Source organism: Haliotis rubra, unplaced genomic scaffold, assembly GCF_003918875.1.
Source record: "Haliotis rubra isolate DU_JTF1 unplaced genomic scaffold, ASM391887v1 Scf544, whole genome shotgun sequence".
NCBI lineage: Eukaryota > Metazoa > Mollusca > Gastropoda > Lepetellida > Haliotidae > Haliotis > Haliotis rubra.
In genome coordinates this window covers 518,775-536,094 of record NW_025767240.1, presented here as the reverse complement: position 1 = coordinate 536,094, position 17,320 = coordinate 518,775, and the positions used below count along the sequence as shown (strand labels likewise).

General features: G+C 40.6%; 1 protein-coding gene across 1 annotated transcript; it reads left to right on the top strand.

Annotated features, from left to right (window-relative positions):
• The first annotated feature begins 1,185 nt into the window (after window positions 1-1,185).
• Window positions 1,186-3,172, top strand: LOC124253564. The gene is made up of 4 exons (XM_046687368.1): window positions 1,186-1,260; window positions 1,644-1,778; window positions 2,341-2,454; window positions 2,915-3,172. Exons 1-4 carry the CDS (start codon window positions 1,238-1,240, stop codon window positions 2,952-2,954), a joined length of 312 nt encoding a protein of 103 aa, XP_046543324.1. The 5' UTR covers window positions 1,186-1,237; the 3' UTR covers window positions 2,955-3,172.
• The last annotated feature ends 14,148 nt before the right edge of the window (window positions 3,173-17,320 follow it).

The following is a 17,320-nucleotide window of genomic DNA, read 5'->3' as shown; positions in this document are numbered from 1 at the left end:
TCATTTTTCCGCTCACTTCAACAAGCGCCGTTGAGCAGTCATGTCCAATCTGGAAACCAGGCGCTATACAAATCAATTATCATTCATTCATTCATTCATTCATTCCAGACTATACTTCCTTACGCTGGGCCTGGAAACCCTGTGGACCGGAACAACCCTTACGTTTGGCTCGTGTTTAAGCAGCAGACATCACTTGACCCATCACGGGTACCCAACAGCCGACGCCCAGTCTACGTGCAGGATCTGGTGTCGCAGCTGGGTCTCTCAAGTAAGAACTAGTTTGATGAATTTCCTGTTTAATTCAACTTTATATATTGGCATTTCAAAGTCACATACCATGTTTATTGCGGCTGCTTGTACCACACTTTCATCTCGTTAACTGATAACCGAAAATGGGTGGATATATAGTTAAATTGATTTTAACATAATTTTGTGAAACTGAGTTTATAACGAAACTTTTTTAGAACGTGAGCTGTAAGTAAATTTATTAGTCTGATGCAATTACATTACATTTTGCCTTTTCACTTCACAAAACAGATGCTGGTTTCAAAAATGTATTTTGCTATTTTGTGAATTAACAATTGTGTTCTAAAATTAACTACGTTTATAAAAGGAAATCAATACTTATTCATGTGTTAATGAAATGTCCTTTATATGCAGCGGTAATTACATATTGAACCCAAATAAACAAAAAATTTTGTACATCTTCTAAATACTAAGAACCGTGAATATAATACCCGTCTAGCAATTTTTGTAAAACAAAATCAAGGTAATGCTCTCTGTAAAATTTAATCTAAGTTGTCATTTTGTACTCATTACCCTAGGCCACATCTAAAATAGACCTGTTGTCCGTCTGTCTGTCTGTCTGTAAAAGCGCATATTAAATTGAACAAATTGAACAATACTTATTTCTGTTTGGGAATTCCAGTTCAAAACGGAGAAGGAGTACAAATACATTGGCAAAATGTATAAAAGCAGGATAATAGAAAAATAGAGTTGTGGTAAGATTATCAACCCAACCAACCAAAGAGATTTTCCCTTTGAAAATGGAACACTGTTTCGAAGTGACCAACACTGCCACAAAACACGGACAGTCTATTTAACACCAACATTGAGGCCGATAAAGGCTAACACTTTGTTTATTCTTGCAGCCCAGTCATAGCGGCATCAGCGTGATTCTAACTTCAACAGATGAGTACACTGCGGCCTTCATCCGGTCTGTTAATTTTATGAACAGATGTCCAGTCTATTATGGACAATGTAAGTTGTGCAAAATTCTATTTGTAAATAGTTTCCTGTGCCCTCTCAATGGATCACTGTAAATTGGATTTACTATCTCAGCTCCTTTAGGTGTATACAACCCATGCTGTCTGAAGGCACAAGAATGTCACCGAGGTGCCCATTGACTGTTGTACATATATATATCATTAATATAATAGCTGCCCTGAATATACGATACACACTCAAGACACTAACCACACTGTCTAGTTCTGTAGACTGTGAATAGGTAAGTCTATTCATGAAAGATTTCTAATGCAAAATAGATACCATGTAAACTGCTGTAGCACAGAATGGCACACATGCTTGGATACATCTACTGAAAAAATATAATAATCAGATCATACCAATGTATTTTCATCCAGGGTTGAGCAGCTACATTCAGAAAAAGGTGGGATTTCGTCACTTCCGGAGGCTCTTGACCTTAGTGTATCCGTTGACGTCACCTTCACGGCCCCCGCTATAACGTACAAATCGTGCGGAATGCTGTATGACAGAAGGTCGGTACTCATATGTTCCTCTAAATCGCAAAAAAATTCACAAAGTCACCTACAACATTCAAGTAAGTTTATTGTCATGTTCCCGCTACATGTTATGGCAAATAGTGCATCGAAAACGAAGGTTCTCTCAAGGCCCTGCTTTTAGCGTTCGCATCGTGCGGAATAGTCTATCGCAAAAGGGGCACTCTTGTCCCTGTTACAACATACATATCGTGCAAAACAGGATATATCTGAGAGTGGATACCCTCATGTTCCCGCTATAAAGCGCACATCCTGTTTACAGTTTATCACAGAAGGCGGGTACCCTCATTTTCACGCCCTTAACATATGTCATGCAGAATGGTGTCTAAAAGAAGGTGGCCTTTACCTCTGTGGTAAGATACAGTGCTTTTAGTGGCATTATATTTTCATGTATATTCTTGAGATCATGTGTACACAGAGAACAGCTTATTAACAAAAAGAATCCGTGGTGAGTATTTAACTTTCTTTATGGTTTATGCAATCTCAAAGTCATTCTTAATGGAATGGAGGTTGATGCCGAAAATTAATTTCTGTGTTCCAGCCCAGTAAACGTCACTGTAGATTATCGGAACATGGATCTATTGAGTCGTGGAGACTCGAAACTCCCCACAAGTCAAACTGGTCCCCCTGCAGATTGGAGATCAACTCCCCTCAGGTGAGTAAACTCCCCAGACCACCAATTCGTGGTTGGTGAGCAGGGCGGATACAGCTTTTGAAAAGGGAGGGTGCACACTTCATTTTCACCAGAGTTTCAATGGTCATTTAATAAACTTTCAGGACAAAAGGGTGGGGTGGGGTGCGCACCCTGCAACACCCCCTGGATCCGCCTATGGTGAGGGTGTGTGGTCTTAAACTAAGTCGATGGCTTAAGAGATCGAACAAAAATCAGTGTAAAGAAATGACCCCAAAATTGGATTTGACGAATCTAAAACGTTATGAAAACATTGAAAGATAAACTACGCAGTGGAAACTCGAGGCTCTGAAAATCAGCTATGATATCCGTGTCGCTATCGAATAACCGTTTCTTCACGAACGTGTTCTTAATCAAACATTTATGATGATTGTTCTAAGTATATTAAAAATATACAGTTCAAAGTGATGCTTTTTGTGGTCAGACAAGAAATACACCCTGATGATGCTCGACCTGACCCCTGAACTGGGAAAGACCAAACAGAACTCCATTATCCACTGGATGGTCGTCAACATCCGGGGAGCTGACATCACTTCCGGTGACGAGGTGTATAACTGGCAAATGCCCATGACATCAAGGATGAATCAGCTCTACCTGTTTGCTTTGTTCGAGCAGAAGAAACGTGTCAGCACCAAGAGGGCGAAGACTTACGGTGGATCCAACTGTCCTACTTTCATCAAATCCCGGTACTATCAAATATGCGCATCTTACCTTCATGTAAAATACATTAATTCTTTATTGGTCAATGACGCTGTAACAAGTTTCCGTGTCACCCTTCCCAGGAGGGTGACAACTGGAAAAAATATTACCCGCTGCCACGGTAACCGCCAAGCTCTCCACCGAGAAGCTGAAGCGCTAAGACGTCTAGCTGTGCTCGGAGTTCGAAAACCGTTCGATCAGGCTGTTTTGTGTTCACTTTGTACAGATTTATTTTACCGACTTTCACTGCTTTATTGAAGCTGTTTTGTATATTGAGTGGTTTGCACACTGAACCTAAACATAATTAACCCTTTTTATAGCAGTTTTAAGCCTGTCAGAATATGTTTAACTGATTTTACAAATCCAGTCTAGAAGCAGGTGCCATTTTGTTTACATGACATATAGTCGGTCGCGATCTTTAACGTGATATAAAATAATGTTTGGTACATTTAACATGGCGGTAAGATAAATACGTTGTATGCTTCTCCCTCGGGTATTACGGTCTGATGTACACCTTTTGTAGTTGTGACATCCCTCGCCTACCGGCTCGGGTGACACTGCTATACAAAGAGGCGTACATCAGACAGGCATACCTACTGTGGGATAATGCCATAAGTACACCGGATTTGTGTATACTACTGGGCAGTACGTCGTGGTGAGAATCAATGCCTTGCATTAAATGAGCACAGCATCAATAGAACTGAAAACAGACTTGGTGTCAAACGCAGATCTTTGAAGGGTGACACAAACTTCTCAGACACTCTGTGTAATTCTGAAATAGGACCAAGTGAGACAAATAAAGGCATGAAGCACAACACATTGTCTACAGGCTACTTGTACGACAAAAACCCTTTTATACTCTTCGTCCTACTGCAGTTATAATCCCCAATGTCAATCTGAAACGATTTCTGCATTTGGAAAGATATGTTGAAATCCAAGTGTTTCCTTCCTATTACTCCTCCATCCATAACATTTGTTTTTACAAAAAACATTCTTACAAAATGCAAATGTTATGCTTTATGAGACCTGTGCTGAATATGTGTTGTTATGTCGTTTGGCATGAGAGAATGGGTTCATGTACATTTTAAGTCGGTCTGTATTTCAGCCACATAGTGCATACAACACGTTATACATTCATAATACATAAATCAAACTATATACATCATGTCGTCAAAAGAAACTAAAGTGTCTTAAGCTTTAACAGATTTAAATTAAATACTACTACGAACCATAAAATATGTGACTATTCTTAATACAAAAATGGGTCATAGGTCACCAATAACCAAAGTAAGGCCACCATGCTATGACCATGGGAGTGTACGGTACATCCGTTTTCTGCATGATACTCTGACAGGATTAACAACACTCCTCTGGGTGCTGCAATTTGTTTAGAAAGTTTAAGTAATAACAATAATAATTATTCTACGGTAGAGCCACGAACAATCTTTGCCGATATTTCAGTGTACTAAATTTTCCAATCACTATTTGATACCTGTGTTTAGAAACAAAATAAATGCTATTTTTTTAAACAATAACAATAGCACCAACCATAATTAAATGTACAGTTATAGCAACCTTGATAGTGTTATCTTTCATGATGGACCAAGCACTTTTGAACGTGATATCTCATTAAAAGGTGCACAGAGTGGGTGAACCTCACATTATACAAACGAAAAATTCCGACATGAAATCAGAGTGAGTGAGTTACTTTAGTTTTACGCCGCTTTTAGTAATATTCCACAAATATCGCGACATGTGAGGAATCGAACCCGGGTCTTCAGCATGACGAGCCGACGCTGTAAGCGCTAGGCTTCCCCAACACCCCTTTCAGGTTTGAGCCACCTGTGGCTTTGCTTGGCAATCAACTCTACATGTTTCAAATCTGCTTGGCCTCTAAAAGTTATTTAGAGGGTCAAATAGTCAACCGATTTGTGATTCGTTTAGAACTGATAGTGGATTTCTTTTCTGCAGTTTCTGTTGTTTGCTTCGTCGCAATGGGCCTAGTTTTCTTTTAGAGAGGTTCCTGTCCAAGAATGATACTGTTGTTAGCCTTGTGATCTGTTGCATAATTTGGGTTAGTGGCATTTCGATTATGCAGGCCTCTCTGCTGACTAAAACCGATCGCTGTTGATACATGACATAATGCTCAGGAAAGCACTCGCCATACTGTCAAAGAAAAGAATGCAGGCTGTCAGGTCTTTTCTGTGTTGAAGTGACATACATGTAATTGCTTTCCTATTTTCCGCCGGTGTGCCTGTTGAGATTATCTTCCCAGTGCTTGAACCACTGGAAGACTTGTCTCTTTCCATAGAGCCTAAATGGCTCTATGTGTAGGATATAATATGACTCGTGGGCATTATTGAAAAGTAAGCCCGCTTCCCAAGGAAGAGGGCTTACTTTTCAATAATGTCCACGGGTCATGTTATATCCAACTTATAAACCGCCCGAAGATATACTTTAGATATAACTTCAATATTTGGTATTTACTGTTGAAATCAACTGGGATGAGACTGGCAGCCGACGCCTCGCAATGCACGTGCTCTGCACGCTCTATCCGTGCCCTGCACGTGCGTTGCCCGCACAACCCGTCTAGCGAGGAACACACGGTTCATACTGACAAACAATCTCATTTCTTCACAGCGATCCTTCGCAGCCTAGTGGATAAAACCGCCAAGCTAGTAAGCGAAGGGTTGCGGGTTCGAAACCGGGTGTCGGCACTACATGTTGGAAATTGTCAGTTATGTCATATTTAAGATCGCATTCAGTCATGGCCAGACAAAGTCGTATAACTATTCAAAACAAGTAATAATTGAAAGTAAAAATATCCCCAGGCAGAGGGACGTTATTAAGATAATGCCCTGGACACAGGGACGTTATTTAGATAATTGCCCGAGGAAGCGAGATTTTTATCAGATTTGAGGGATATTACGAGATAAAGTTTCCCCTAAGAACAACAGAGTGACGTCACTGTTGGTTTATAATTTGCATTACTCCTCATGTCCCTTATGAAGCCTTGTAGAGAAAGAAGAGTCCGAACAGATCCTTGTCGAGAATTCCTTCAGCAAGGCGATTGCGCATCTTCTGCGACCAATTAAGGTAACTATGATCCCTGGAGATCTTTTTGTGAAACTACAGTACGTTCCACTTGTCCCAGATTGGAAAACCAGACGGTAATTCTAAACAGCGCACTTGGTTGTGATATTTTCGCACTTTAAGGATGCTGTTACCCCCCGATTTTCTTCAAAAGATGTGAAATCAGATTTAAAGATGATGTTACGGATTTTCTTCAAACAGTGTGAAATATCGCTATGAAATGTAACTTTCTGTGAGGATTGGTTTCAGAAGTTGGGACAGTTTGTCCATGTCAGCATTCATTCTCATTCAATGGGGCGGTGGGGTAGCCTAGTGGTTAAAGCGTTGGCTCGTCACGCCGAAGACCCGGGTTCGACTCCCCACATGGGTGCAATGTGTGAAGCCCATTTCTGGTGTCCCCCGCCGTGATGTTGTTGGAATATTGCTAAAAGCGGCGTAAAACCAAACTCAGTCAGTCAGTCAGTCATTCTCATTCAAGCCCATTTGCACCTGCTCCATCCATACTTATATATACTCTCCCAAAATGAAACGCATATAGGAATTTCAACTGTATTATTATGTTTATTTTGAAACATCTTGTAGGCTTTATGAAATTGCACATTGGGAATGCAGACTGATCCTTCTTTGGCACCAACTCGAGGAAAGTCAGTTTGAGTGTCACATGGAGACGTGTGGTGGCGCTGAAGTCAATACCTCGTGTGACCACCGTGGGCATCCTGAACTGCACGGTATCGCCTCGGCATCGAACGAATAAGTCTCCGAATCTCGTGTTGCCCAATCGCAGCCAACTCTGCCTGTAGTGCCTGTGCGAGTTGCTGAAGTGTATGGGGCTGAAGGTTACGGCGTCTCACCCGTCTGTCCAGGGCATCCCACAGATGTTCGATCGGGTTTAAGTCCGGGGATCTTGAGGGCCAGGGGACCACATTGATGTTGTGGTTCTGGAGGAAGTCTCTAGTGTGACGTGCTGTGAAAGGGTTTTCGACTGCCGATAATGTGTTTATTATGAATATAGTTTTAGAAATATTAAAATTATCTAAGAGTAAACTTTATTGTGCATTTATAGATTTCACTAAAGCCTTTGACACCGTATGGCGCGCAGGGCTGTGGTATAAAATGCTACGATATGGTATCAATGGCAAATTCTTAACGCTCGTTAGAAATATGTATCATAATATAAAATCAACTGTTATCACTGGCTATGAAATGTCTCCCTTCTTTCAATGTAGAAAAGGTGTTAGGCAGGGTGAAAACTTATCACCACTACTATTTTCTATTTTTATAAATGATCTTGAATCTTTCTTATTAAGAAATGGATGTACAGGTGTGAACTTTGAAAATGCAAACGAGGATGACATTTACCTTTGGTTACATTTGATTTTCTTATTATATGCCGACGACGCTCTCATTTTCAGTGAATCACCTAAGGAACTTCAGAAATCATTAAATAACTTTCAGGAATACTGTTTCAAATGGAAACTTAAAGTTAATCTATCTAAAACTAAGATTGTCATATTCGGAGGTGGGCCCTCGAAAACAGTCAATTCAAAATTTTCATTTTCGCTGGGGGGCAGTAAAATTGAAATAGTAGATACATATACCTATCTTGGCGTAAGGTTCCATAGAAATGGTAGGTTCTTGACAGGTATTAAAGCGCTAGTAGAAAATGCAACTAAAGCTATGTTTGCCCTTTTGAAAAAAGCCCGAAATTTAAACCTACCTATTGATTGCACCCTAAAAGCATTTGATACTATGATAAGTCCGATTCTCCTTCATGGATGTGAAGTATGGGGATTTGAAAACCTGAACATTATAGAAAAAGTACATCTCAGATTTGTTAAATTTGCTGTTGGCCTTCGAAGCTCCACTCCAAACTTTATGGTGTATGGCGAGTTTGGCCGAGAACCGCTCTACATCAAATTATACAAACGAGTTATTTCTTTTGGCATAAAGTAGCAACAAATAACCAATACTGTAAACTCTCCTCACTGGTGTATAATTTTATCTCTGTTAATAACTTTGGTTGTCAACTCCGATGGATATCTTTTGTTACAAGAATACTTAATACCTGCGGTTTATCAGAGGTTTTCTCAAACCCCACAATGTCACCACGTCATGGCTGGTCCTAAAAGTTGAAGCTACTCTAAAAGATCAGTTTTTACAACATTGGCGTAGCTCCATAGAAACTAGTTCTAAAGGTCAATTCTATAAATGTTTTAAAGATAAACTATGTTTTGAAAACTACTTATACTTATCCAGGGATATATATTTTCCTATATTAAAACTAAGAACTTGCAACAATAACCTACCAATTGAAACCGGTCGATGGCATTCTATTCAAAAAGAGGAAAGAATATGTAAGCTGTGTAACGCTAACGTTGTTGGGGATGAGTTTCACTATCTCTTTAGATGTGAAACTCTTCTCCAACAGCGAAATACCTATCTCGCGACATATATGTGTGATCTCCAAAAACATTCAATGTTAAAGAAATTATTATGTAATAAAACTACTAAACATCTAAAGAACTTAAAGTCATTTCTGAATGTATTGTATAAATCGCTTACTAAGTAATATTCAAATGATCATGTCCAGCCACTTCTCTGTCTGCCATGTATATATTTGTTTACCTATGTATTTATATATTCTCATGTACCACCGTTGGTTGGTTGAGAAATAAACTTCTCTGTCTGTCTGTCTGTATTGAAAATCATGCTGTTAAATACGGGTATTTTACGGATGGTGCGTTTTGTTGTGATGTTTCAAAACATAAACACCATAGGACTCATAAACAGAGCAAAACCTTTTGTAAAATGAATCACGTTTTAATTCATTGCTACATGAAATCGCTCTTTTTATGATGCGTTTCTTTTTTGGGAGAGTATATATCACTTTAACATTCCAAATTGAAAGGTTGCCAACAGTTTCAGGAAGCATACAGTAAATCTTAGATGTCTTAACAGGAGGTGAGCAAATGGGAACCGAAAACCTTTTTCTTTTTTCCACTTAGGATTTTTTCCATGTGTTCAGACTCTGTGAGAGAGAGAGAGAGAGAGAGAGAGAGAGAGAGAGAGAGAGAGAGAGAGAGAGAGAGAGAGAGAGAGAGAGAGAGAGAGAGAGAGAGAGAGAGAGAGAGAGAGAGAGAGAGAGAGAGAGAGAGAGAGAGAGAGAGAGTATGATGAACTCCCGTACAATTGTCAGATGAACTCCCGTACGATTGTCAGCTTCATCCGTCATACAGTTTCTGGGTAGGACTTACATGAATCTCGTATGAAAAGAAGTGTTTCAACAAATGTTTTCCAATACAGAAGCATACATAAAATCTGTGCGAGAAGCGCCAAGGTCTCCAAAAACGGTTCCTGTTTTACAAAACGCTTTCATCTACAAGTAAAACATGACGAATTACACGAAATTGTATTTACTAGACGTCATAACACGATGATGGTTCTATGCAACGTCGAGCACCTAATCAAAGTCGCAGTTTTAGGTTGTCATTAATCTACTTCACTATACATACAGTAAATTCATCTCGCTTGCAACGATTTAAATAAAGACCGACACGCCATTTGAATATTGAAGATGAAAGTACATGCAACAGGTAAATTTAGAAGTGCGATTGCGATTTTCTTCAGTTTTGATGCAAACTCAAAATATAAACATTACAGCAGTTCAGTATATCTTACATGTCCGCCATTTTCTCAAACATATGCTTTTTAACAAGGGACGTAACTTTTCTGTAACTCAGTGACATTGTAGAAACTCAAAGAAGACATCATAAAATAACCATCTCAGACTAAACTTAAGTTTACCTCCTAATTATCAAACAGCTCCAGCCTTTGAGGTACAATTCAGCGTGCTCTTTAAAAGAGCGTCATGCCACTCTTGCTCAGAAGCTGTTTGTTCAAGGTTTACAACATTCAAGGCCTCAATAAAGTTTTCAAGACGTTTTATGTATGGTAGGCATGTGGAGAACATTTCGAAATTTGATGCGTCAGTGACAAAAATGATGTCCAATGCAATTCCCCTTTTTGACTTATACCATACGTTCCCGAATTATTTCAGGTGAACGCTCTGACTAGACATAGCATATGTTTATGACGGGTACCACCGGTAGGACAGGATACGCTCACCTTTTCGCGAACACCTGGTATCATCACTATTTCATAGTGATTCATAAACACATGCTCTGTCAAACAATTAAACTATTAAACAAAAGATTCACATTTAATTTCTACTCTTGAATGCATATTTGAAATAGAACATTACATATTTTAAGTCTTGATAGTTTGTGGTTGCCGTGATGCGAACAAATTGTTGTACTGAAGGGCGATTTAAATATTTAATTGGTATGTATTTCTTTCGAATGTTCTTTAAGGATGGACATATAAAGGTGAAATGGTACAGATCTTCGACGTTGTTTAAATTACAATTATCGCCAAGTCTATAGCTCAGGTTTGTGGAGAATTACTGCATAAATCACCTGTTGTGATGACAGTCTTTCACGGGTTATGGTGATCAAGAATGTAGACTATAGTTCAGAATAATTTCAAATTTGTCTTTGATTTGATATCGACTGAGAGTGTGTTTTCAGGCCTCCAATCAAATGATATACACAGGGCGAAAGAATTCCCACTACAGTACGAGGCATTGGGCTGACATATCCATGATAACATATTCCACTTATTACTGTCAAGCAGGATAGCGTATCCAGATCAGTTATTGGTTAAATGTTTAAAACCTGTCGACCGCCTGTTGCGGTGGTCAAGAAAAATAGCATCATAAGTACATTACATGCCGTAAGTGTTCAAGGATGATAAGCAGGGAACATAATGTAGTTTTCGTCATGAATGTATAATTGTTACACACATGCACATGCACGCGTACGCATTTCCAAATTAGCAACACCTTCAGCTATATAAACTGTTCAGCGAAAGAAAGAATGCACTTGAACGTTGGATTTGACGTAGAAAATACAAACAATATCAAAACGTTACAAGAAGGAAACAGTCAACGAAATACAGCAAACGTAACATCAAGTACACTACTATGTTATCAGTATCAAAGCATCTCCATCGATCAAACATTTAGGGTTGGTTTTGTTCATATATGTGGATTAAACAGCAGTGTCACTGTTGCCCGCAGTATTTAACGTGCCTGAATCTAGCTGTGGTGATTTTCCTTCATGCAAACACTGCTGGTATATGTTATGTCAAAGTGGCCCCTAGAAGTATCCGTGTTGTAGTTACGTAGAACACATGGGTATAGGTACGACAAGCTTGTGTTCATTTGGTTACTGTTTTATCTCTTATTTGTTATTGAAATTCCCGAGGTACTGGGCGCTTGACACATACACGCTCGTTGAAAGGTATATGAGCATTTGAGCACCCGAGTAACTGGATTATAGAATAATTTCTTATGTAACAACAAGCTCAAGGTCATCGCACATTCATGACACAGACTTTGTCGATTTGTTCTGGGAAGAGTTCGCTTCATCTAAAGAGACCACATGCACCGAGATTACTGCACACCAGGTGATTCATTTCACATTACGCAAAAACCAATCAACGCTTTAATCCGCAAATAAATTCATGTTGTTGATGCTGCGAAACGTTTCTTACTCACTCACTCGTAAAATACCTGCCCCTCACATTATTATGTTTTGCAGATTAAGATGAAAATGCAGCAGAGAGGGTTCGGGTGATCCTGGCACAGTCAGGCTGGTAAAGGTCATCATCAGCTCAGGGCCCTTGCCCCCTCTACAGGTAGCCCAGACAGCGAATGGGACTTCTCCCAGGAAACGCTGCCTAATCGAACATACCAAGAACTTTCCGGAGAATATGTAGACTCTCCAACACGGCAGCCTTCTGCATTACCCAGAGTGTCAGAAGGGCTGTGCTCCCGGTGGAGAACCCGGGCTCTCTCCTGATCTGCGCCAAGAGATAAGGAGGTACCAAACCAAGGGCAGCGAAAATAATGGAGAGTCTGACGACAGTGTACTTGGGATTAAAAGGCGAGGTCCGCATATATAGCATGCTTTTCCTGAATCTTGCCAATCACGTTGTTGTCAAAAGGGACAGAAAATTCAATGATATCAATAAATTCATTGGCTTTATCAAAAAGGACAAGACCAGGTTTGTTGGCTGGAATTCTTCTGAGGCTGTATACGGGCCGATTCCTGAGAAGTTTGAAAGGATCATTTTCCATGACGCCATGGACATGTTCAGGGTCGTACCATGGATTGACCTCGGAGTCAAAGCCACAGGCATGGCGGAGACGGTAGTGAAAGCAACGAGCCAGGCCATCATGTCGTTTAAGATACTTATGCTGTTTGTGCCAAAGAAGGGCATCCACTGACAAGGTTTTGGACAGTCTCTGTGAATTCATTAAAGTCGACATCTCATATTGATATTTTCTTTAAGAATCACATTTTGGCGATTGCGAGTGGGAAGTGACTGGTCCTGAGCAGCAAAAAGAAAGCCCTCAGTTTCACATTTAAGAACAGCCGACTTCATCCAGGCGAAGGAGTCGGTTGGATTGCTATTCTGTTCCACGCACTGCATGTACACACGATGCAATGTTTTTCTCAGAAAGCTTCTCCACAAATGACTGACTCTCGGCAGACTTAGTGAATAACTTCACCGGGTTTACTCCCATCGCTGTACCGTCCAGCAGTACATTGCCATCAGCATAATCAACCTCAAATTTAGATTCTGTCCAACAACCTTGGGACGTTTAAAATAGCTGTGGAATTCTCATATATGCATTCTTATTCGTCAATAATGAAAAGGACACGTAATAAAGTACCCCTAAACCTTGGAAGTTTGCGTGAAATGAAATTGATGCGAAAAATACAAGTTGCTTACGTTAATTAAACTCATCATTAAGGTATGTGATGCATTGGTTCTATCAACCGCAGATCCGTTTCCTTTTTAACCTCAGTATACCCAATTTTGTTTTCAGATAAGGAGTACACTCTGATGATGCTCGACCAGACCCCTGAACTGGGAAAGACCAACTAGAACTCCATCATCCATTGGATGGTCGTCAACATCCGGGGAGCTGACATCACTTCCAGCGACGAGGTCTATAACTGGCAAATGCCCATAACGTCAAGGTTGAATCAGCTTTACCTGTTTGCTTTGTTCGAGCAGGTGAAACATGTGTTCACCACAAGTGCGAGGCCATACGCTGGAGCCAACTGTCCTCCTTTCATCGAATTCGGTACAGCAAAATAATATTACCATTAGTATCAAGTGTGTGTGCATGAGAAAGTCTGTGTACGTTTCGTCACACTGAGCAATATTTAAACTATTTGTTATACCGTTGTGATGTGTCCCTAATTTTGTCAGCTATAGCGTACAACATCCACTTTCTAGATCATCACGATTATGCCAACATGAATCGGTCAAGGTGTAACTTCGCGTTTGTGATGCAACAAAAAAGATAATCCTTAGATAAGACAGAGTAAGAGGTTGAGAAACCAGGACATCCTTGACGCTTATTGGGGTGGTTTCCAAGGAGCAATAGTATTTAACCAGGTAAGTACAGTAGTATGTAGTGTATATATACAAAATGTACTGGCTTGTCATAGCAATCCGGCATCAATAGAGCTTAAACATCCATAAAAGATATATTTCGGCTGGCCCGGATGTCAGTGATATCACCCGACATCCACCCCAGTGAAACACGATCATTGCTGGTAACCATCAGTCCCTTTTGAGAAGCTGCAGGGTAGCTAGCGAGAGAAATGCTGTCATGTCGCGCCAAAGGCCCGCATTCTGTTATGACTTGAATAGTCGACAAATATTGTGTTGATGCCATGGCGCTCAGAATCGTATTAACACAATGCCGCCACAACCATATTATGGCGGCACCTTGCATTTGTATGCTTTCGGGGTATGTAATTTTAGTTCTACTTCGAGTCTCAGAAGTCAGACATGTGGAATGTGTTTCTCACTCGTTTCGATAAGTGATTGGCTAATCCACATCGTCAATCAAAAAATGCAAAAATGTATCGGAGAAATGAGATTGACCCTCACAACACATGCATGGCCATGACCGTCTTATAAACATTCACACCTCTTCTACGTACAGGTGCACGTTTCGAGCTGGCTACTTCATTCGTGACAACAACCTCTTCCTCGTTGGTCTGCGACATCTCAGAATCATCCCAGACACTACCAACAGTACATGTCGTACGCCGTGGCTAAGAGAACAGCACCATGGAAGAAGCCTGTTGGGGACGCAGTGAGACTGCCCCGATAGCTAGCCACCCAGAGTTGGGTGAACTTTTACCTCAACAGAGGGTTAGAACGGGGTCCTGTGCATCTCCATAACTTTATGTATTTCATTAATAAAGTCAGTGTGAATAATTCCATGTACCTTTGCTATCGAATCCTTCTGGTGGTTTGCTCTAAAGTGAGTTAGGTTTCACAGTGTCGTAACTGCGTGGGGTGTCACGAGACCCAACAATACTTACAAACGCGTTTTGCCGTTCTACAGCCAATAGAAACCATCTTCTCTCGCCTGCTCCTGAGAGATTCGCTGAGTTAACGAGTGAGAGGTATGCCGACTGTGACTCCTCACCGTCAAAATCACATTCATGTACTGGCGCCAATTCATCCAGAAATTCATCCTCAGGTTTAATGTTCACATTGTTTACTTTGCCTCGGTCCAACTGCTTCCCACTCAGTGCCCACTCCAACTACTACTGTAACACAGGCAGGCCTCTAACCGAATTAGTAAGTGAGTGAGTTAAAATTTAACGTTGCTTCGGCATTGCGCAGCCATATAGCGACGGAACCAAGTTTACACATGTGCACAATTCTATAATTACGCAAAGTTACATTCCAAATAGAAGCGAAAAAACCATTTCCACATTCATAAGAAATTTCTGTAAAAAGCAGAGTCGATTGTACAGTTATGACTATATCGTGAGCAGATATTTGTTTCAGCAGTGCTACAGCTGTATGATGTTGTTTGTAAACAAATCGGGGCGTGCACATCCTCTAAATTGTAAACAGATAATATTGTGATGTCCGATGCAATTCCCTATTTTGACTTATACCATACGTTCCCGAATTATTTCAGGTGAACAATTGACTAGACTTCGCATATGTTTATGACGGGTGCCACCGATGAGGCAGGATACGCTCACCTTTTTGCGAACACCTGGTATCATCACTATTTCATAGTGATTCATAAACACATGCTCTGCCATCGTATCACATGGTGACAAGCACTGGATTCTCTGGTTCAGACTCGATTTGTTTACAAACAACATCATACAGCTGTCATACAGCTGAAACAAACATATGCTCATGATATAGTCACAATTGTACAATCGACTCTGCTTTTACAACAAGGAGAGTTCTATGGATGTACAGCTCCTTTAATATAATATGAGCAACGTTTCGGGGTAGCACCGTTATCAAGCAAGTGATATACAATAATGAAGGCTCGGTTACATATATATAGGAAAGTTTGAACAGTGAATGATAGATGTTAGCACAATTAATGAGGTTGATGTACAAGGTTGGAGGATGTTCACCGGGGGTGCAATATCCTTGATCTCTGTTCATGGCCGGTTGGAGTCCCTTGATGTGAATGGCTTCTAGTAGTCTTCTGATCTTGTAGTGGGTTTGATTACTGGCGAGTACATCGATGCTGTTCCAAAGGATGTTGTGGTCTGGATAAGCTTGGGTGTGGTCAGAGATGGCGCATTTGGAGTCTTTCTTCTTCACACAGGTTTGGTGTTCTTTGATTCTTACATCACACTTTATGTGGTAAACTGTGCCTGAAGGGTCTTCAGTAGTTGTGGGGGTTGGTCTGCCATTTGCTTTTAGAATGTCCTGTGTAGTTCTGCCTTTCTACTTTTGGCAGAAATTTCGTATCAATGTGGAAAGGGTTTTGTGAATGTAGGTGCCACGGATACGACCAAACTACAAGAATGGCAAGGACACCATGCTAGGTTTGAGTGCGAAGTGACTTGCCAGAAGCAGCAAAGAAACTCTTCCATTTCACTGTTCAAGAAAGTCGATTTCATTAAAGAGTTGCTCTTCTCAATACACTGCACACAAACCCGATGCGTCATACGTCAACGTGCCTGACGGCAGACTGTCGAATCAATACATTCCCTCTGTGCAAGATAGACTGAGAGTTTAAAAGAAAGTAAGGTGTACTCTTGACAATGGTATTGGCCCTAAAATAACCACCTAAAATAACATCAAAACATTATTGGGCAGCATGCAGTCGCCGAAACACTGAACGCATTACTTCTTCAAACATGTCCATCATTACATCAATCAAACTGAACGATTCCATTGTTCATCCTAATCTGTTATATTCTCAAACTCAAGATCTCTCATGCATATGTTCTCTGCTTCTCATGTAAATATTGGGAGAGGGCGTCATTAAGTTGGATAACTTGTGCCCAGTCCTTTTCTTCAATTCATAAAATATGTTTAAATCAACATATATAATATATTGTTACAATTGGACACATGCACATTGCATTTGCAAACTGCACCATGATCACTTCAGCGTTCAATCCCTCGACTTCGTATTCAGCCTGAGGAGAGACACTTTATGGTGCACGATATTATTGCCATGATCGTTTGAATCCTTCCACAGTTGGTCTGTCTCCCAAATGCCGCTAGATGCTGTCTCCCAGATGCTGAACGTTATCCTTGACACATCCCTGAATCCCGATGGAATATGACTACAAGTGACAGAGTGAATTTAGTTTTACGCCGATTTTAGCAATATTCCAGCAATATCACGGCGGGGGACACCAAAATGGGCTTCACACATTGTACCCATGTGGAATCGAACTCGGGTCTTTGGCGTGAGGAGCGAACGTTTCAATCACTAGGTACGCCACCGCCCTAATAAGACTACTAAGATACACACTGGGGCTTTCCCGGAAGTGCAGTACTACACCAAATCAGATTCCGTAGTTTAGCAAGAACGTTTTTTTTGCCCTCAGTGCAAACTGAACTATCTGACAGCTGTGATTGGGTGAGTTTGTGTAAGATGGTTGTG

What these genes read in the sequence shown, in the direction of transcription:
- LOC124253564 (XM_046687368.1), top strand. Translation starts at nt 1,238, where the DNA reads ATGTCCAGTCTATTATGGACAAT. An exon ending in TCCAGTCTATTATGGACAAT is followed by an intron (nt 1,261 to 1,643) that starts GTAAGTTGTGCA and finishes ATTTTCATCCAG; the next exon opens with GGTTGAGCAGCTACATTCAG. An exon ending in GGAATGCTGTATGACAGAAG is followed by an intron (nt 1,779 to 2,340) that starts GTCGGTACTCAT and finishes TCTGTGTTCCAG; the next exon opens with CCCAGTAAACGTCACTGTAG.